The 21694-nt window shown below is 42.5% G+C and overlaps 1 protein-coding gene across 1 annotated transcript in view; it reads left to right on the plus strand.

Moving 5' to 3' along the window:
• LOC308553612 (uncharacterized protein) overlaps nucleotides 1–1648 on the plus strand; it is a gene marked incomplete at its 3' end in the record, with an annotated part of 272043 nt that extends 270395 nt beyond the window's left edge. Inside the window, exons 4-5 of the mRNA XM_081129645.1 lie at nucleotides 188–257; nucleotides 1497–1648. Coding sequence (XP_080985771.1) covers nucleotides 188–257; nucleotides 1497–1648 — 222 coding nt within the window. The remainder of the gene's footprint in view (nucleotides 1–187; nucleotides 258–1496) is intronic.
• Nucleotides 1649–21694: the final 20046 nt, after the last annotated feature.

Raw genomic sequence — 21694 nt, forward strand, 5'->3', positions numbered from 1 at the left:
GGCAGATGAGATTTAAAAACATTTATTTGTCCTCAGTTCTCCAGTCAGGTTAGGTCTCATATACAAACCAGGAGCATGAAATTCCTGAAATGCGTGTTTTCGTCTTCTGTGAAATCTGTGTTACTTGGAAAAGATCTAGTTCCCTTGATTTCCATTTTCTGACATTTCCTTCCTTTTTGTCTTCCAGAATCCCCATGCACAGCGCAGCTCTTCACTCTTCTCCAGGAAGCAGGCGGCAGTGACCCAAACGTGCTCAGGTGAGTGACAATAATTCACTGACGCAGTGGTGTGCTATTTTATCAATGGTTTCTTTTTGTCCCTCAAAATGAGCCTGGCTTGACTTTTGCTCAGAATCAAAGAGCTTGTTGGAATAAATCTTGTTAAGTGGCAGGAGAAAATCAAGCGCCCCTCTCATTAGATAGAAAGGCAGTGTGAGTGTGGAACCTTCCGTTACCTGCAGAACGCGTCACATGGGATCCAGCGCGAGGCTGGGGAAGAGAACATGGCCTGGTTTTCTAAAGGGTCTGTCAGAGAGCCCTTGTTAGGTCGAGTGCCACTGAAACAGGTCCGCCCAGAGACGGATTCTGATATTCTTCAACTGGTAAGGAAAAGGGACGTTCTTTGTTGATCTACAACGTTCAGCCTTTGACCCATTTCCTTTTCATTAGTTTCAGGTCTTCAGATCTTATTTTTGCTTATAAAAATGTAGGAACTTGCAGGGCTTTTGAATTGGATGTAGCGATAATTAGGACTTTCCCCACTTAAGGGCGTGCATCTCCCTGTTCCTTTGAATGCACAGACATCTGTGGGTTTGTTGAGTGTGGCAGTCCAGGACCCAAAGGTGGCCTGTGACTCCCCTTCACCTCCCCCAAGGAACTTCATTCTCATGGACAATTTCTTAGGTAAGTAATACTGCATTTTAGAGCCAAAGTGCCAACTAACCAGATCATTGAGATTCCCAAAAAACAAATTTCCCACTGCTTTGTCATCAACTTTCCGCTGGTGCGAGAAACTCGAGCTTCCACCCAAACATTTTAAGTCAAAGGTGTGTTTCTAGCTTCTGATTCTGGGTTTCCTGTATGATTCTGTCATTTACTGATTTCAGTGCCAGGAGTATTTCCTTAGAACTGATAAAACTTTCCTGCATTTTAATGGATTCTACTGAAAATAGTAGGCCTTTATCATCCAGTCTAGAAAGAACATGCATCGCAAGGAAGATTCCCCCTCCCTCTCCCCAGGCTCCCCTCAGGGCGGCAGTTCCATCCCTCAAGTTTAGAGAGCATGTCACTGTGTCACGTCAGGGTGGCGCCTGTTCTGGGGTTGCCCGTGTTCCCCCAGGCTGTGATTTCCTTCTGGATTAACTTGGTATTGACACAGAGGTGCACACACATGCACTCAGAGTTTGGTTGTATATTTACTTAATTGTTAGGATTCTCCAGGGGCAGCTACATTTTCTTTACAAGTATTTTCACCCCCTGCTTTTTAAAATCATGCAGGCAACACTTTGACTCATGGAGCGGGTGCTACACCGGCACTTCTTGCAGGCTGCACACGTCAGGCCTTGCACTTGGCTGTGTTGAAGGACATGATTCAGTTACAAGTGGATTCAAGCACACACTCAGCTCTAAATCCTTCAGGGTGTTCTTGATGGAAGCCACGGGGCTGTACTGCACAGCTCCAGAGATGACAGTCTAAATCATCATTGTTTAGGGGTATAAACACATAAGATTATTGTGACTTTATATCCTATTTCGAAGGCTATAAAAGGTAGAGCCCCCAGATGAGAAGATGTGATTTTAAATCCCCTTTACACCCAGAAATATTTCTTTGTGTGCCTTGACTTCAAAATACTAAAACATGGCATAACACATTTACATATCAAGGACACCGCCTAATATTTTGATACTCAGAATAACTATGTCGACGAGCACACTGATATTTTCACACGGGACTGCATGAGAATTCCTGTCCTTACCCAGAAGGAAGGTTCCAGTACATGCTGGACGCCTCCTGCATATTAAGTTTGAGTGTAAACAAAGATAGCTAAAGGAAGGTAAGGTCTATAATATTAAAACAAAGAACTATTTTAGTCTATCAGTACTTATAAAGTAATTACAAATTGCTATTATTTGGAAATAGAGACTAGTAGCTATCACTCTTTTGCTTTCTTTTTATTTTTTTCATGCTTCTTGTCACAAATTGACATTTTCTTACTCATTAGTTATTTTCATTGTCTGTCTCCCTTTAGAAAACAGGCCATGAGTGTTGGACATTTTCAGCCCTTGTCTCACGTTCTATCTAATGATCAGGAAAATGCCTGGCTAAGCAAATGCTAAATCATGGAAAAGATAGATGGATCCCAAAACTTTCTGTTTCTGGAATTTTCCAAAACTATATATTGTTATTGTTTTGCTTTCTGAGGCTAGAACACAATTTCTATCTACTTTATATGCTATTTGTTATTTTAAAATTTTACATATATATGTATGTGCATAAATAACCTTGAAGCACTATATCCATCTCCTTACATTTTGAGGAAACAATGTAGAATTTAAAGAGGCCTTGGAAAGATATAGAATACACTGTATTCCCGAAAGAAGTAAATATAAAAGATTAAGTGAGCGATACGAACAGCATAGCAAACGGAACAGAATGCAACCTTCACATTCTTGGAGAGAGAGAGACGGAAAGAAATATTACCTAGTCACTTAGCTGGTTGCTTTTCCTGTATGAATCTGTTTTAAGACAGAATAAAAAATAACATGAAAAAACCCCCACTGAAACAGTTGGGAAGATACCAATGTAATTAGTGAATGGGGTGGATTATGTGTTTATTACAAGACTAAACTAGTAGTACCATCTCCCTCGACTGCAGTTTTAAGCATGTGAAGGCTTATTCCTACAATTTAAAGGCCATTATTTCGTGTATCTAAAATATAAAAAGAACCCGTAAGGCTCAACACTAAGAAAACCAACAGACCAACTGATCCAAAGATCCGAAGGCAGATGGTGGGAGCCGGGCATCGCAGTGCGGAGGTTAGATTCACACCTGAGCACGGAGGAGAGGCCAGGGTGACCCCGGCGGTAATGAAACGGTCTAGAGGCGTAAGTAGGCGCTCGTGTTTAAGGGAACACACATGGCTACGCAGAGAAATATTTACGGACATATGTATATGCACAGATTTCGTTGCCTGTTAGTTGAGAGAGCCTGAGAAAAGTGAACACACCTAGGACCCAGATATGAGAGTCTAATGCTCCAGTAAAATGAACATCATCATGTGGGCCAAATGGCTGATTATAGGGCTGTGGCAGTAAATACACAAGATGTTTCCGGAGCATCTTGTAGTTCCAGAAGGTAAGGAGGTGACACCCACACACACACTCACACACATGCCGATTGGGGTATAAAGGGATGCAGAAGCCAACTACTTCCCAATAGCCAAGGCTACAGCAATTTGAGGAACAAAATAAATAAAAGTGTTGGGTTATAACCCCAAAAGTGAAACAAATACCCGAGTCCGTACGGCTGTAGTAAATAATTGAATGAGTGAGTAATTTAGGGAGCAGAGAAAGCCTTTCGTGCAGGAGGACCCTCAGTAACCGGGGGGACGCTGCACCCTCGGGAGGGGGCCCGCTGCGAGCTCCGTCAGCCTGGGCTGCGCGCCGTGACTTCCTTCCTCAGAGGACAGCATGGAAACCGGATTTACAAAAAGAAAAGGCAGCTTTACCGTGGAGAAATACGACAGCACTTCCTCCGCCCGCGTTAAAGGTCAGCATCAACAGTCATAAATCACGCTGCTCGTTTGTACTCTTGCTCTGGTGTGATGAATATGGCATTTTATTTCTGTGACCTTCCTCCCTGAAGCCCATAACCCCAATCCCATCATGAGAAAAACAAATCCCAGTTGAGGGGCATCCTACGAAATATTCGACCATTACTCCTGAAAGCTGTCAGGCTCATCAAAAACAAGGAAATACTGAAAAATTGCCATGGCCAAGAGGAGATATAAGGAGAGATGCTTAAATTTAATGTGGTGTCTTGGATGGAGTTCTTCAACAGGAACAGGACTAAGAAAAAACGAATGAAATCTGAATAAAGTCTGGACTTTAGTTAAAAATATGTATCAATATTGGTTTACTAATTGCAACAGGTGCACGTAGTAATGTAGGAAGTTGTGATGAGGAGAAACTGGGTACAGGGAATATGGGAAGTCTCTCTACCACCTTTTCAATTTTTCTGTAAACATACAATCGTTCTAAGAACATAGTTTACTTATAAAAGGTAGGTAAAAGATAAAGGTCATTATGAGATAATGCTAATTTTGAACCAGAATCACTTGTTTTCTAAGATCCTGAGATACTTGATTTCTAAGATATTCTGAGTAATAACTTAAAAAGTCGTGATGCATAATTATTTCCCGTGAGATCCGCAGTCCTGTTCCTGAGTTGATCACAAACTCAGTAATTCTTGCGTTCAAACCCGCAGAACATAGTGTAGATGCTTCCTCTAGGTCCTCCCCTCCCCACCCGCCCACTGAGCCTAGGGCAGCTCTGAGGGACGGAAGGAACAGAACAGAGCTGCCCTGGGTGACGGCAGGCCCACCCTGGGGACCCTGTGGGGCTGGAGCTGGGAGCAGCAGTGCGGTGGAGCCTGCAGTGAACCTAGCTCGGTGCCGGTCACAAAGCGGTCGCAAAGACGAGGTCCTTATTTTTCTCGTTACAGTTTACACTCAGCATCACTCTGTCAGCCTCGGGTGCACAGCAAGGGGCTTAGAAACCGCATTTGCGGCGCTCCTCCGAGCGGCCCTGGCAGTTGTCGGATACTGACTGGACCCGTGTGCTGTCACCTGCCTCCCGGTGACGCTCTGCGCCGACCAGGCCGCGCTGCTCACCCGTCACCTTTTCACCCCCACCCCTCCCCCCTGGCAGCCCTCAGTCTGTTCTCTGCCCGTGACTCTGTTTCTCTTTTGTCGGTTTGTTGATTTTTCCTTTATATTCCACGTGAGTGAAATAATATGACACTTCTCCTTCTCTGTCATGATGCTATTGATTTTGTACCGGCCGGGGCAACATCCGATACCAGCCTTGGCACGATGATCTCTAAATACAAGGGTCTGCTGCGGGTGAATGTCGGCTGGACTCCTGTTTTGGGCTAACCCCAGCGAGGACAGTTCGCCACTTATAAGATGTGCCGTAGAAGAGGGTTTACCTGCCTGTAATGAGGGGGGTGGAGGCTGCTGTGTTGCAGGTGTGGCGGGCGAGACTGAGAAACGTCCAGACACGGCTGCAGGGGGAGGAAGGGCGGGTGGGAGGGCGGTCATTCCCACTGCGGCGGGTGGGAGAGCGGTCATTCCCACTGCGGCGGGTGGGAGGGCGGTCATTCCCACTGCAGCGGGTGGGAGGGCGGTCATTCCCACTGCGGCGGGTGGGAGAGCGGTCATTCCCACTGCGGCGGGTGGGAGGGCGGTCATTCCCACTGCGGCGGGTGGGAGGGCGGTCATTCCCACTGCGGCGGGTGGGAGGGCGGTCATTCCCACTGCGGCGGGTGGGAGGGCGGTCATTCCCACTGCGGCGGGTGGGAGGGCGGTCATTCCCACTGCGGCGGGTGGGAGGGCGGTCATTCCCACTGCGGCGGGTGGGAGGGCGGTCATTCCCACTGCGGCTGGTGGGAGGGCGGTCATTCCCACTGCAGCGGGTGGGAGGGCGGTCATTCCCACTGCAGCGGGTGGGAGGGCGGTCATTCCCACTGCAGCGGGTGGGAGGGCGGTCATTCCCACTGCAGCGGGTGGGAGGGCGGTCATTCCCACTGCGGCGGGTGGGAGGGCGGTCATTCCCACTGCGGCGGGTGGGAGGGCGGTCATTCCCACTGCGGCGGGTGGGAGGGCGGTCATTCCCACTGCAGCGGGTGGGAGGGCGGTCATTCCCACTGCATTGGGTGGGAGGGCGGTCATTCCCACTGCAGCGGGTGGGAGGGCGGTCATTCCCACTGCATTGGGTGGGAGGGCGGTCATTCCCACTGCATTGGGTGGGAGGGCGGTCATTCCCACTACATTGGGTAGCAGGGGGTCATTCCCATTGCATTGGGTGGGAGGGCGGTCATTCCCACTGCATTGGGTGGGAGGGCGGTCATTCCCACTACATTGGGTAGCAGGGGGTCATTCCCACTGCATTGGGTGGGAGGGCGGTCATTCCCACTACATTGGGTAGCAGGGGGTCATTCCCACTGCATTGGGTGGGAGGGCGGTCATTCCCACTACATTGGGTAGCAGGGGGTCATTCCCACTGCATTGGGTAGCAGGGGGTCGTTCCCACTGCGGCAGGTGGGAGCGTGGTCATTCCCACTGAGCTGTGACATGGGGGGGGGGGGCTCTGAATGGCAGGCGCGGCAGGCGGGGGGTGTCAGGGCTGTGAAATGTACCTTTAGGGACATGCTGGCCGAGTCGCACAGTGGGAGACGGGGCTTAGGACGCGCTTCGGTGAGGGATGGTCTTAAGAATCGGGACGAGCTCTCCCGAGTTTGGAGCTCTGAGCTAATCCCTTTGGAACCTGATTCCATACGCAGCGTGGACCCATTAAAACTGTTTTGATCTGTCTTGAGACTTAGGAAAATGTCTCTGACTTTCTCTGACTGGAAACTCTAAGCAGCCTCCCTAGCCTCTCTTTCTTCTTTTTAAAATTTCTGATCGAAACTTCAGTGATGTAAAACAAACATGGAACTCGCGATGCTCTGAAAGGCTGCGCATTGTCTCTGCCCGAACGGAGGAGTGTCCCGGACACTCGGGTGGAGGCCCTGGGAACAGAAGGGCCCCTCGCTCTCGGGCGACCAGACATCCCCGTGCTGCGGAAGTTAATCACGATCCGTGTGAATCATACTTTATAATTACCAGGGCAAGTGCAGCATTAACATGAATTTAAAAGAGTAAAAGTAAGATTAAAGGCACATAATTTAGTTCAACTGTCACATCCTGACAACCTGCAAGAATTGCTAGAAATAAATGATTCTTCATATTGAGATATATAATAGGGATTGGTTGATGATTTAATCACTTAGAGAATTTACACTGGAGTTACTGCCACGAGGGAGCAGTGTCGCTGGCAGCTGGCTGTGCTGTGTGGTGTGTCCCTGCCTAGGAAAGTGGGGCTGCCTGGCTGAGGGGACCCTCGCACTCGCTTCTTGTACAAACAGACGCCGCTCTCCCTGTGACGCGGGGTTGTGCGCCTGAGGTGGTACCGAATGGGGAGGGTGGTCTCTGGGCTTCACGGGTTCCCAGGCTTACTGCAGTCACGTTACGCCAGCTTTTGCTATTTTTAAAAAATTTGTTGACTTTCTTAGGAGTCCGTCTTGAATACTCGTTTAATCTTAAATATGACTTAAAAAGAAGAAAAAAACTGAGAGAGGACAATAGTATTAAAAGGTTATTTGATTACCTGAAAGGTAATCAGAGGTTATGTGATCACCACAGGTTCGGGAATTCGATTTCAGGGATCAAAATGTAAGATGTTTAAGAAAATGTTTCAAGTCCAGCGACATCCTTTATTCATGTTCGTGAAATACCGTTCGTGAAGCACGTACTCCCCAAGTGAAATAAAGGAAAATCCTGTTGCCTGGTTTCTTTGTTAGTTTTCATCACATGAAATTGCAATGACCCTGACTCTGGCTCCTCTCAAAAATTTTCAAAGGACTAAAATAAACCGCACTTCTCTTAAAGAGAGAAAAAAGCAAGTTCAAGTTCCTGTGCTTAGCAAGTCACAGTTGTTGATCAATATGAAAAGAAAGTATAAATCAACTTATTTAAAGTGTCCAAAAACAAGACTATATTCCACATTCGTGCTACTTTCAAGGTGATTGTGGTTAATTAAAAAACAACCATGGCAACAAGAACACAGAAGACTACGCACTTTACTTGATTTTTCCAAGTTGTAAAATAAGTGATTAACTATCCAAACCGATTTTTCACTGTGGCCGCCTCGATCTTTGCGACAGGTGTTACTGAGATAGTGAACAGTAGAAATTCTTAAGTTCATTTACAGTTGGTCAGGACAGTGTGTAAAGGTCTCTGAAGACATGTAACAATCACACGGATCGGCGATAATAAAATATTTACTATTCCAGCAAACACAAAGGAACAGAGACATCCCCAAGGAAAAGAAAGGACTAGGCGAGTTTAAAAATGTGACTACTAACCTCCTTCTGTTCACTGTGACCTCGATGAGCAGTATCCCGTGATGTCGGGAGATCGTACAGTGATGTTTCTTTTCTGATCTCAGCTCACATTTCTTGTTGTGAGTTTTCATGGCTGTAAATGTATAGTTGTAAGAGAGTTCTCTCCACTCATATATATAAGATGTGTATACACGTGTGGATGTGTGTGCACACGCATATACACATATGTAGGTGTGTCACCAATCTCTAAGTTTTCTTAGGTACTAACCATAACAAATATGGAAATACATTTTCATATGCTTTTTATATTTTCAATATTAAATTCCTAAAGTACATACTATACAATAATACATGCTGTATCTTACATAACATAAAACATGTAATATACAATGTAAATTTATTACATGATATAAAGTTTATAGTATGTGATATAGAATATGTTCTTCATTCTGTATTACATATAACATAATGAAACAAAATGGAAAGCCCAGTTTGTTTAGATAACATTTACACTATTGTTTAGATAAATTTTGTTTTATGATAAAAGATTTCATTTAAAAATATGGAGAAAATGTTGAAAATAAATAAGGCATGTGCATATACTTTTATTTGCTTTGTAGACAGTCTATCACGAGTTTGGAATATGTTGAGGGCAAAGAGGGATTGGATCACATTTTTTCAACTCTCGTCTTCCAATAGGCAGCTAAGGATCTCACTCCCGCCGCTTTCAGGAATCCCAGGGTGAGTTCTCCCTCACAGGAGAGGGTTTGTCGGTTCTGTTATCATACAGAGTCCGAGGAGTTTCCCTGTAATGTGATCAGGAGCTGAGCTGAGCCAAGGCCGGGTTTCGGGATAAGTCTGAATTCACTCCTGGATTTCTAAGATGTGTCCTTCAAGAACATTCAGTAGATACCTTGGGTGGGCTTTAAAGAATATTGGCAATTTATGTCAGTCTTTCAGAGTATTTCCCTTTCTCTTTTGCCTGCCTTTCCTGATTAAAAAAAACTCTCCTATATCTCCAAGGGGAGACAGGCTGTGCCTTTAAGGACCCCCGGATTCCAGTTTAGGAATTTTTACATTTTCGGCTGATGACTGTTCTCCAGGGATGGGCCTCTGTTGGGAGCCAAGCATTCATGCGAGCAAGTCATTCCAGAAACAGGCAGATGAAATTCCTCCTTTCCAGTTCAAGCCTCTCCTCGGGCTTCAGTTCCCTAGGATCCCCCGGTCCAGCAGGGCTTGTCCAGGAGACACCGCAGCATAGAGAATCTTCACTTTGCTTTGAAGGCACTCCCACCGTAATCCTGTATCTTAACATCCTCAAAATTAGGTAAAATGCTTTGGGGGGAAATTCGGTCGAGATTGAGGCCCATCAAGATGTACACTTTGGTCTAGTCATCCTGTACAAGTTCGAAAACTTTTCTCTTTCCTCTCCCCCCCACAGTGGCCCTCCACATGGCCCAAGCCCGCATTCTGAATGCGCAAAAGCAATGAGGAAATAAAAATAAAAGTAAAAAAGTAGCTGTTAATCCTGACCTCACACCTGAGCAATTGGCTCTCTGTAGGAATCGAACCCATCAGCTCCGAAAGGCCCCCACAGTTCCCTCACTTGTGGCCGTCTCCACCAGCAGTTGGCAGCATGTCAGCCTCGAGGCCACCAGGACAGCAAGAGAGTGAGTCTGACAGCATCTCACAAAGGCAACAAGTCGTGGGAGGGACAACCCACCACCTTTGCCTTATTGTGCTGGTCAGAGCAAGTGGTCTCTGTCCCGCCCCCAAGGGGAGGGATCACACAGAGTCAAACACACCAACATGCTAGGACCGCTGGGACCACCTAGAGGTGTTGGCCACAGTCCCCTGAGCATGGATGTAATGCCTCTGAGTATATGGTTTCAAAATGGGTTTGGGTCATTAAGAAAAAGAAAAAAAAAATCAAATAACCAGAGATAATAGTTTAGTTATATGTGTCCAATTTCCTACAAAAATATATTTAAAGTTTTATTTTTGTGTGTGTGTAAATTTTCAGAGCAGATAGAGTTTAGAATCCTATTTCTCCAAGCAACTTCACTTGTTAACTTGAAAATTTACTCTTTTTGTATTTATTTCTTTGCTAAGGAGCAGAAAACATACCACTTAGTTTAAAACCTATTTACCCAGGATCAGCTGCATCCTTAATGCCCCGTACCTGGTGTTTATAACACTTGCTAAAGTTTGGTGAAAAGAAACTTTAACTCCAAGAGAATACTTGAATTCAACAGCTAGACTACCTTTCAATCCACCAGTTAAAATACTTTTAGCCTCAGGGTCTGTGTTTCATTTGACAGGTACCTCATTTCCCCTTCCCCTCCCTGCTCTGGCTGATTCTTCTCTACCCCGAGGACATTTATACCTCATCACAAGGAGTCAGGGGAACAGTCTGGCCTGTTACTCCTTCAGCACATTTGCATTTATTGTGACCTGGCCGTAAAGTTGGAAATTTGCATTTGGTTTCTATCATGATATTAGAAAGTTTAAAAAGTGTAAAATTTCATGAATGGGTTGATTATTTGGTATAACCCATGAAATATGTCTGCTAGGGTAATTTCTGAAACTTCCTTATGTAATCTATTTTTATTCACATCTCATAACAGAAATAAATATAAATCAGATCTTCACAATCATTTAAATCAAAAGGCCACTGATCATTTCATTCTGAATTTCTATGTGAACACACTGATCGAGCACTTATTTAGAGTTAAGCAGAGTACAGTGGATGAAAATTAATAGCAGCTCAACCATTGTAACTGTGTATTGTAGTGGTATGAGTAGTGAACTGTCTGTTTTGGAATGATATTTACATGATGAGAATTCAGTTTCTGAATTTTGGTTTTATAACAAATGAACCCTTGCATAAATCAAGCAAATGTTCCCTTAATTCTGTTTTCTCAATGAAAACAGAAACTACATCTTTCAGGATTGCAAGTGGACATACAGAATGGCCACTAAATTAAATATAGTTTTTAAAAACCAGACATACTGAATAATAAACAACATAAAAAATAGCAGGTAGCTTTTACCCTAAATTTGGGTTTTAATTTTCTCTAATAAACTTGATATTTTTTTAAACAGAGTAAAAGAACGTTTCTTTCCTTATAGTACTATAGGTTAACACAGAACGGACTATGTAAAATCTGTAGTGAACATTCAAAGTGCAACCAACTCTTGTCTACTGGGATGACGAGCCCAAATTGAAAGGGCTGATGGCTTGTTCTTTAACCGATATGCTTGGGTGTCTGGCGTTAGAGTTTTGATCAGACTATTGAGGTTATTATGAAATCCAACTTGGAGCTCTCAGTGATGGGAATGCAAAATTGTACATTCGTTTTGGGAAACAGATTAGCATCAGAGATAAAATTAAATCTAAAATCACATATGATCCAACAATCCCACTACCAGAGATTTACCAGAGAACAATGACAATACATAGCTACACGACAACCTGTACACAAATGTCGGTAGCAGCATTGCCAATAATAGCCAAAAACTGGAAATAATCCAAATGTCCATCAGTGGGTTCTAACCAAATTTTGGTACATCCATTCCGTGGAATACAAAAAGGAGCAAAGAGTTGACACATGTAACGATCTGGATCAATTGCAACAGTTCATGCTAAGTACAGAGGAATAAATATTGTGGGATTTTATTTTTATGGCCTTTTAGAAAAAGCAAGTAGTACCGACCAAAAGCAGGTCAACAATAGGCAGGATTCAGGAAAAAAGATTGACTGTAAAGGGGCTTGAGGGAACTTTGGAGATACTGGTAAGATTGTGCATCTTGGTTATGGTCATTGTTACATGAATATATACAGTACCCTAAAACTCAGCAAATTGTTTGTTTATTTATTTTTAAATATATCTTTATTGATTTCAGAGAGAGGAAAGGGGAAGGGGAGAGAGAGAGAGAAACATCAATGATGACAGTCATTGATCGGCTGCCTCCTGCACGCCCCCGACTGGGGATCGAGCCCACAACCCGGGCATGTGCCCTGACTGGGAATCAAACCACGATCTCCTGGATCCTAGGTCAATGCTCAACCGCTGAGCTACGCCCGGCCAGGCCAAATTGCTCATTTAAAACAAATCACAATTCTTGGATATAACTTATCCCCCAATAAAGCTATTGAGAAACAAAACAAGAAACAAACCAGGTCGTGTACCGACTAGGAGACCCAGCTCATGTACTGAGTTGGCCACTCATTGTGTTGGGTTTTATCTATTGTGTCAGTGAAAAATAAAAAACATTCAGTACTTATTTTTTAATGACCTACTGGGAGAGAGAAAAGATGGCTAAGACTAGGTCTCAGCTGTCAAATATTTTATAATGTAATAAAAAAATAAATGAAGCCCAGCTGGTGTTGCCCAGTGGTTGAGCGTCATCCCATGCACCAAGTGGTCCCCCTCAGGGCACATGCCTGGGGAGGGGGTGTGCAGGAGGCAGCTGATTAATAATTCTCATCATTGATGTTTCTATATCTCTCTCCCTCTCCCTTCCTCTCTCTCTCAAATCAATAAAAACATATTTAAAAAATAAATATATGAAAACATAGTCATGGAGGAGGATAGTGGTTAGGAGAGCAGCTTTTGGATGTTTAGAGTCTAAGGTCAAATCTAACCAGCGCCACTCACTGTAAACTTTGAAAATTATATAACCCCTCATTGTTTCAGTTTCCTTTCCCACCAAATGGAGGTAAAAGGAGGGCTTATCGACAAGTTGGGTGTGATGATGGAGCCACTTTCTCCACACAGAACACTTAGAGCAGCCCCTTAGTGTAAGTAGACAGTAAACACAGTATTATTATTAGAAATCGTCCACACAATTTATGTGCTTTATCTAACTGGCTAACATGAGTGAGTAATCATGAATAAAGCACACATATAGCAATTCAGACTAACTGGATTTTAGTATAGATGCCAATTTAGTTAAATGTGAATCAAAACCTAAAGAATTCTATTGTGTGGTTGTGACTAATTTTGCTCATGACATTGGTTAAATCTCTATTTTAAAGCACTGAATATATTAAAAACCAAGAATATACTTAGAATTGAAAAAAAACATGAAACTCAAGAATGAACAGCATTATATAAATGAGAATGTTTGTATTTTATTTGAGCATTAATCTTTATATTTCTATGAATGAATTTGCCCACAGGCAAAATGTTACCTACCAAATAAGTCTTTAATATTTATATAAAGCAATTATTAATAAAATGTAATATAATAACCCCTGTGAATACTTATAATGATGCTAAACATGGGACTTGTAAGACCGAAGACAGAATTTTTGTGATGGCTTTCTAAAATACCCAAAATAGGTTCTTTGTATTCATAGTCAAAGAAGAAAAAGAAAGGCAAAGTGATCATAAGTGGCAGGAACCTGAAGTCCACGTAGGCGATGAACTGTAGAGGATAGTTCTTAATTGTATAAAAACCACTGATTCCAAAAAATCTCTTACACTATAGCGACAATTATACTTGTTTAAATCAATGGGAATTTCAGAATGCAGCAAAGGGATTGGATTGAGCCCTGAGTAATTAATTAAAATGACAAATGTGTGTGAATGATGAATATAGACCTTTGTAATTAGAGACTCGCCAGGTGTAGTCACCATGCTCTACTTTCCATTTTCAAAACTGCTTATAGCCTAGTGGTAGGATGATTTCCCAGGCTCATCTGAAACCCCAGCTCTCCGCAGACAGTGGGTGATCTAGTTAGAGTCTCCCTTGCAGCAGTGAGGATGCATCTAACGACGTACGGGGGTAATAAAATAAATGTTTAGAATAGTTCCAGAGAACCAAGAATCTCTGTAGGAGGTAGAGAGGTGAATGGCATAATTAACTTGAGGCTGGAAGGAAAAATAATTCATATTTTGCCTTTAGAACAAGGTTATCGAAAATATTTGTACCTTTTTTTTTTAGTATTTTCAAAACACTGCCAAAAATTCTACTCACGTCTCTCTTAAAATCTTGAGATTTGTCCAAATGTGATTAGTTTGATAACTTATCCTTGCCACTTTTACAAAATGGAGACTCCCAGCTGCTGCTAATTACAAGTGTACCCTTCATAAAATAATCCAATGAGAAAATCCAAAGTCACTAGTTTAAGTTCAGATGCATTGACTTGAATTAACCAAGGACACTTTATTTTCTTAAGCCTTTAAAAATTGCATTAATACACTTAACCAATTTGAAAAGTATTTTTAAAATAACTGATGCACAGATTTAGACAGCGGAGAAACGGGTAGCTAAAATGTTATCAGTCATGGATATTGGATATAAGTGAAAATAAAACCTCTAAAATCCTGATAACCAGTGGATTCCTCTTGAAACATTACAATGTCCCTGGATATCGCCCTCAGCTCCTGTAGGTTGGCTTAAGGGATTCTACTTAGGATGCACACAGGTAATAATATACAATCCCCAAATACACAGCCTTTTATTTTTTCTTTGATTTCAGAATTTTTGTGTTTTATAGAGACATGAGAAATCAGCTGTGTAACCTAAAAATATTTACTGGTTAAAATTATATTAATACCTCTGTCAACTACAGAAACGAGACGATGGGACGAACATGCATTTCTCGAGCTGCGTGCGGGTCGGGGCGGATCCCACGGGGAGCTCCCGGGACGGCCGCGTGGCTGTGGGCGCGGCGCAGTGCCTGCCTCGATGCCACACGCGGCCTGCGCTTCCCGGTGGCTCCCTCCTGCTGTGGATGTGCCCGCGCAGTTGTCTGCTGCTTAGAGCAGAGTTTTACCTTCCCGTCCATTGCTGCTGGTTTGCAAACTGGCCCCTGCGCACAGAGGGCTAAGAGAGCCGAAAGGAAGAGGCAGACCATTCCAGACTGGTCTGCGGCAGGTTTAACAAGCGGGGGAACTTGTCTGTGAGTGGCCCCAAGACCCGTAGATCTCTGCACCTGCCCATCAGAATCGTAAAGCTTATACAGAGGCCTTTTCGGGGTTCAGTCACTGTGCACTGTCCAGGTGGTCTCCACAGCACATCGCTCGCTCAAGGCCGTGTCCCTGAAACAGCTCCAGCTGTGGGAACAGTGGGCAGAATGGAGTCCAAGGCCTCCGGTTGCCCAGTGCAGCTCGCAGGTCACCGGTGGTGACAGACTCTGTCTCTCCCAGTGTCCACCAGCCCCTGGAGAACCTGGGCCAGGCAGACGGTTAGTTTCTTCAACAGTAGCGCAGTGCTAACCGCAAGCCGCGGAGCTCAGAGAATGGTGGTGTTGGCTTCATATTTACAGTCATTGTAGCTTCGGGTTTTAATGCTAAATCAGCTGTTACTTAAAGTATTTTTGCTTCCCTTTTATGTGAATATTGTAGTTTGAATGCCATTTTGCATAGGATTTAGTAGTGATGCTCAAATTTAAAGCTTTCTATTCAGTAGCATTATCAAAAGGTAACATAACTATTTGGAGCTAGATTATTTTACCTTGTGTATTTAGCGAGTCTTACTGTATCTTCTGTGAACTGGAGCTTAGGGGAAAAACAAACGAGCTACTGTAAATTAAACAGTAGGGATGTGGTTTTTCTGTACTGTCTGAACATATCACTGATGTGTACAGTGAGGTAGAGAAAAGCTTCTTTAGCGCATGATATTTTAGGAAAACAATTATATTCTATCCCCCAAAGGTAAGTGTTTCTCTTAAGTAATATTTACCTTTGCTGTGGCTATACATGAGTGTTTAGGGTGGTAAAGTTTTATCTTGATTTGTATTTAATTAAACCAAAGTATAAAGGGAATAACTGTTGAATTTTTAATTTAATGGAATCCCAGTTAATTACCAAACCCATATACTTGGCTATTTCCTTAAATAAAATTAGCATTTTGCAACTGATGGAACCGTTTTTATCTCATCTCATTTCTAACACTTTGAGTCCCATTAGCTTCCTTTACCGAGACAGAAGACTGATTTTTTTGGAATGTGCGAGCACATTTAATTTTTCATCAATTGAGTTAACCTGGGGGCCTCTCAAGAGTTTTCACGTTCACCGCAGTCAGCTGTTCACGCTTCCAGGAGGCCCAGCCCCACAGGCCAGTCCCCACAAGAGGTCAGGCAGCCTCGTAGAAGGGAAGACAGGTGGACAAAGTCAGGCTTTGCAACGGCCACCAAGCCTAAGGGTGGGACCCTGGAGAACTGGGCTCGTGTACACGTGAGTCACAGGGCTGCTCTTCCCCGAAGAGACGGGTCCATTTTCCAGGATGAGAAATCATTTCCTGAGCGGAGGCCTCTGCCCAAGTGTTGCCGGGCAGTTTTCTGAACTAGCAGCCAGGAAAGGAAAGGGCCCAGGAGAGGAAATTCGCACGTGATGTTCCCCAGAATCATGCCAAAGCAGACCACCAAGCAAGAATAACTTTAAATATCCTTATTATCAAGCTAAAAAATGGATCACTTTCTGTAATATTACTCCTTAACTGTGCTTGTCTATGAACTCCTGAGGTTAGGAGACTATATCCAAGGGTCCCAAATGCCACACACGCAGCACTTTATCCTGGGCAAAGGTGATTATTTCTAGCAGAGAATGTGTTGCGATTTGAGCCTGTGGTCTTCCCAGAAATCTTTATTTTTCTGGTCTTAGAATCCTCTCCTGAGTCCATCCTGCTTCCCTACGTTAGACATTTAAAAATCGTCTCTTGGTTTTCCAAACGCAGTAGGTCAGGAGCTTCTCAAGGATAGGGAACATGACTTATTTATTTTAATGACTCCCAAGCCTGCCATAATGACTGTCATATTTAACAATTCGAACTCCCAAGTAAGTGGTGACACATTAAGTCAGAACCCCTTGCTGCGATTAAAAAAAAGGAAAAGACTTAGTTAACAGTGATGGAAGGAGATGGAACTTAGAAAGAGGAAAGGTCACAGAAAGGCAAACCGACATCCTAAGAGCAACGTACTTCTTAGTTCTTCTGGGCACCAGACCTTGTGATCCTTAAACGCGTTTTCCTGAATTTATAGGGCGGAGAGAACATGAATTGTTACGGGGACACACCTGATCAGCTCGCTCCACTCCCTCCCCCAATGCTTCTCTTTAGTGACTGTTTAAAAAATGACACCCCCCAGCCCACGTTCCCTCCTGAGAACTAGTCAGCAACGGTGTCAAATGCCCAGGGGATGGAGTCTGGCTTCTCCTTCTGAGCAACTTCATTTTCTCCTTAACATTTAATCATTCAGAGCCTTCCCCTCACCTTTATTTGAAACTCCTACTTTCTTCATATTTCATTTGAACTACCTGTGAGCCCTTTCAGTTCTTACTTTACTGTAGCAATAAAATGTGTCCTTTATTTTAAATCTGCATTTTATAAAGCCAGGAAGAGTTTTACTTGAAACACATAGCAGTTATTTATTTTTAAAAATCTCCCTGGCATTCACTTATTTCATGGGGGGGGGATGTGCGTGTGTAATTATTTTTCTAAATACGTATATTTCTGGTAGGTTCAACATTGTAACAACAAAATCACTCTGCCAACCTCTCCGATCTCATGGTCCTTAAAGCCTAGTATATATCAATCGGTTTCTCCTTGAATTTCTAGACACTTAAGATTTTGTAATTAAATATATATTTCCATACTCTCTGATGAACATGTATTTTTGTTTGTTTTACTTTATATATACTATTTTGTTGAGTATACTTACATACAGAAAAGTATACAAGTCATAACATGCAACTCAGTGAACATACCCTCGTGAGCTCAGATCAAGAAGTAGAATATTTACAAATCTCAAGTTCCCCTCATCACCTCCTTAGAACACTGGCCCCTTCCTCTCCAGGGGCTCTGTCCTCTCCCCTGCCTTCTGTCTAACCCTGATGCCTAGTGCCGTTCCCTCTTCAAACCTTACAGAGAGGTTACACAGGGTTTTCTCTGCACGGTTTTGTGCCTGGCTTCTTGCGCTCATGACGGAGTCCATGCAGCTCCCTCCCGCTGTCCTGCGTGACTGCAGGGCTTTTTATCGTTTCCGTTTTGTACTGTTTACCTGTTACTACGTAGTATTCTATTGTAATATCATCGTGATTTTATTTACGCATTTTAAAGCTTATGGACAGTTGGACTTTGCCCAACGATGGCTATATTGAACAGCGGGGAACATTCTGTACTGGTCTTTTGATGGACACGCGTGTGTGTTTCTCCCACACATGAAACTGCGGAAGCCCAGCCTGTGCCAGGACGACCTGCGCAGGAAACAGCACCGGGGTTCTGAGGGTCGGTGTCCATTTAAACTGCCGTGGCTGCTCACCCTCAGCAGAACCGGTACTGACTCCCCTTAGATGTAGCTATTCGAGCTGGTGTGTCCTGGTGTCTCACTTTGTTTTAAATTCGTGTTTCACTGAATTTGAATGGATTAAACAAGTTATTTAGTCTATTGGGATGTCCACTTTTCTGAAGTTGACTGTTCTGTTCTTGCCTATTTCTCCTCACTATCAATTTTCATTGTAGGTGTCATCACCCGCTAATAGTCTGTCCTGTCTCTGTCTTACTTTCTTTCCCTGACTTTCCTTCTGTTTCTCTTTCCTGCTCTATTTTTTTTCACACACACTCTCTCTAACCCTACTTATTAAAAACTGATACCATTTGTTCTAGAAAATTTTCTACTTATGATTTTCAAAATATAATTCTCCAATGGTTGCAGCAATATCTTTGGACCAGGAAACTAGTTTATAATCTTCTGAATACCTTAAAATACTTATACTTTTATATAATTTATACTATAATAAATATTTAATTTGTAGTTATCTTAATAATTTTTAGCTGTTAATAATTGGTTCATATCATACTAAAATATTTTAGTTGTCTATCACATACAATTTCCATTTTTCTTTCAGTACTATACAGTCAAAAGGTTGTAAGCTATGAATGTAATACTCAGTTATAAATACAGAAAAACACCATTTAGGTCAAAAGTATGAAACTTCTTATAGCAAGTACATACTGCTAAATGATAGCAGAGCTCAGCTTAGCTATCTGATGAAGCGGATTCTTTTTATCTTGGTGAGTAAAACAGAACGAAAGCACGTTAACATTAAATAAGAACACAGTGACCCAGCATATATATTTGAACAAGCCCAGGAAATCAATGGCCTAATTTTTTGTTACCACAATTTTTTTCTCCATAAAAGTTCATATGATGCAAATTCATGATGTGAGGGTTTTTTTTTGTTTGTTTCTTTTAAATATGTCTTTATCGATTTCAGAGAGAGGAAGGGAGAGGGAGAGAGAAACATCCATGATGAGAGAGTCATTGATGGGCTGCCTCCTGCAGGCCCCCTGCTGGGGATGGAGCCCGCAACCTGGGCCTGTGCCCTGACCGGGAATCGAACCAAGATCTCCTGGATCCTAGGTCGACGCTCAACCGCTGAGTCGGGCCAGGCACGATGTGAGTTTTGAACCTTCTTATGGGAAAGGGAAGATCATTTTAAGAAATGGAGGAAGCGGGCCGGGCTGGGCGTGGCTCAGTGGTTGAGCGTCGACCTAGGATCCAGGCGATCGGGGTTCGATTCCCGGTCAGGGCACATGCCCGGGTTGCGGGCTCGATCCATGACTCTCATCATTAATGTTTCTCTCTCTCTCTCTCTCCCTTTCCTTTCCTTTCTCTGAAATCAATAAAGATATATTAAAAAAAAAAAAAAGAAATGGAGGAAGCGGAATCTGTATGGATCAATGGTTGATAGAACATAGTAGGAAACAACCCTTTCCTTTCTCTCGGTTTTTTCCTGGAACACCATGTGAGTAGCTAAGGGCCATGTGACACAATGAAGGCCTGGGAAAGACTTAGGGAGACACAAGTCCAGTGAGACCTGTGCGTCATACTAGGACCAGGTCTGGAGTCATTTTCACACCTGCCTCTCCCAGGAAGGTGTCGGATGGTGTCTGAGGAAACAGTTACCTATACGTATTTAATGCTAATAACTAAGATGTAAGGAAGGAAAGAATACTGATAAAAATACCCCTGAACTTTTAGAATTTTTCATTAAATCAACTTCCGTTTCTTTCTATATGTTGTTCCTTTGCAATACAGTCAAAATAATTTTTTCAAATGTAGACATGGGAACGTGAAATGTAAAATTTGGCCTTTCTTTAGAGGAAGTAGATGAAGTTACTGACAACCAAAACGCTAATATCTTGAATTGTAAACTTCTTGAATACAAACTTCTTGAAGAACTTTTTGTAATTCTCACCCAAGGAGATGCTCACTGATTTCCAGAGGGAGGGGAAGCGGGGGGAGAGAGGGACATTGACGTGAGAGAGAAACATCAATCAGTTGCCTCTTCAACGCATCCTGAACTGGCCAGGGATCAAACCCACAACCTAGGTATGTGCCCTGACGGCAATCGAACCCAGGACCTTATGGAGTATGGGACCACGCTGCAACCAAGTGAGCCACCCTGGCCAGGGCATGCTGACTTCTTTTTTACATGTCAGGCACTCTTTTCCTTCATTTTGGTTATGGTGTCTATACAGTTGAACATTTTTATAGAATTTAGATCAAATATGAAAATAAGTAGTTTTATCCAATTGAAGGCTTACAGAGAAATATTGAAACATACTTCATTTTAGGAAGATAAAAGGAAAAAACACTGACCTATAACATAAATGTTTAACTTTTTTGGCTTCTTTCATAGCACTAACTTTTACATTTGTATTGTCTTTCATACATATTACTTAGTATTATCTCTGCTAGATTAAAATAACATCAAAAATATTACCACCACCCTGGTTGGGTAGCTAAGTTGGTTAGAACTTCATCCTGATAGAATGTAAGCTGAAAAAATGAGTTATAACCGTGTATTTTGTCCTGACTTTAATGAGAATGTATTTAGTTTTACATTTCTTAAGCATTTTCTTATAAAGTTAAGAAATTATCTTTCTCCCTATTATAGTTTAAAATACTATTGAATATTTTAAATGCCTTTTTCAATGCTTGGAACCATGCGGCTGAGTTCATTCTTCTTTGCCCTATTAATGGAGTTAAATAAATTAAAAGATTTTTAAATGTTGAATAATATTTACTCCTCTGGAAAAACCCAAGCTTATTCAAGGTCTATTTTTTTGATACCTTGGCAGATTTCGTTTTCTAATATTCAATTTAAGATTTTTCACATTTCTGCACAAATAGAATTAGTATGTTTTTGGAGAGCTACCTGAAAAATCTGAACATTAAATTATTTCAAATGGGTCAAATCATTGGGAATATTTGATAACGTATTCTTTCAGAATGGTTTAAGTAGCTATGGAATCATGGGTCTTTTGACCTTATTACACATCTTACCTATAAAACCAATATAATTATTGTAGGTAGCTTTTGAGAAATTGTTTCCAAAATATGTACAAGGGTTTCCTAGATTGACTTTCATTTCTGTGGTCGTTTTTCAACCATTCTCCATAATGAGCAATGATTTTTCTAATCCCCTTACATTTCGTTAGTTTCTTTGTCTTAAGAACTTAAGACCTAAACCCAGAAGGACAGTGTGTATAAGTTTATGACACATTCAGAGAGCC

The sequence above is a fragment of the Miniopterus schreibersii genome (assembly GCF_964146895.1).
Source record: "Miniopterus schreibersii genome assembly, chromosome: 2".
In the NCBI taxonomy this organism is placed as follows: Eukaryota; Metazoa; Chordata; class Mammalia; order Chiroptera; family Miniopteridae; genus Miniopterus; species Miniopterus schreibersii.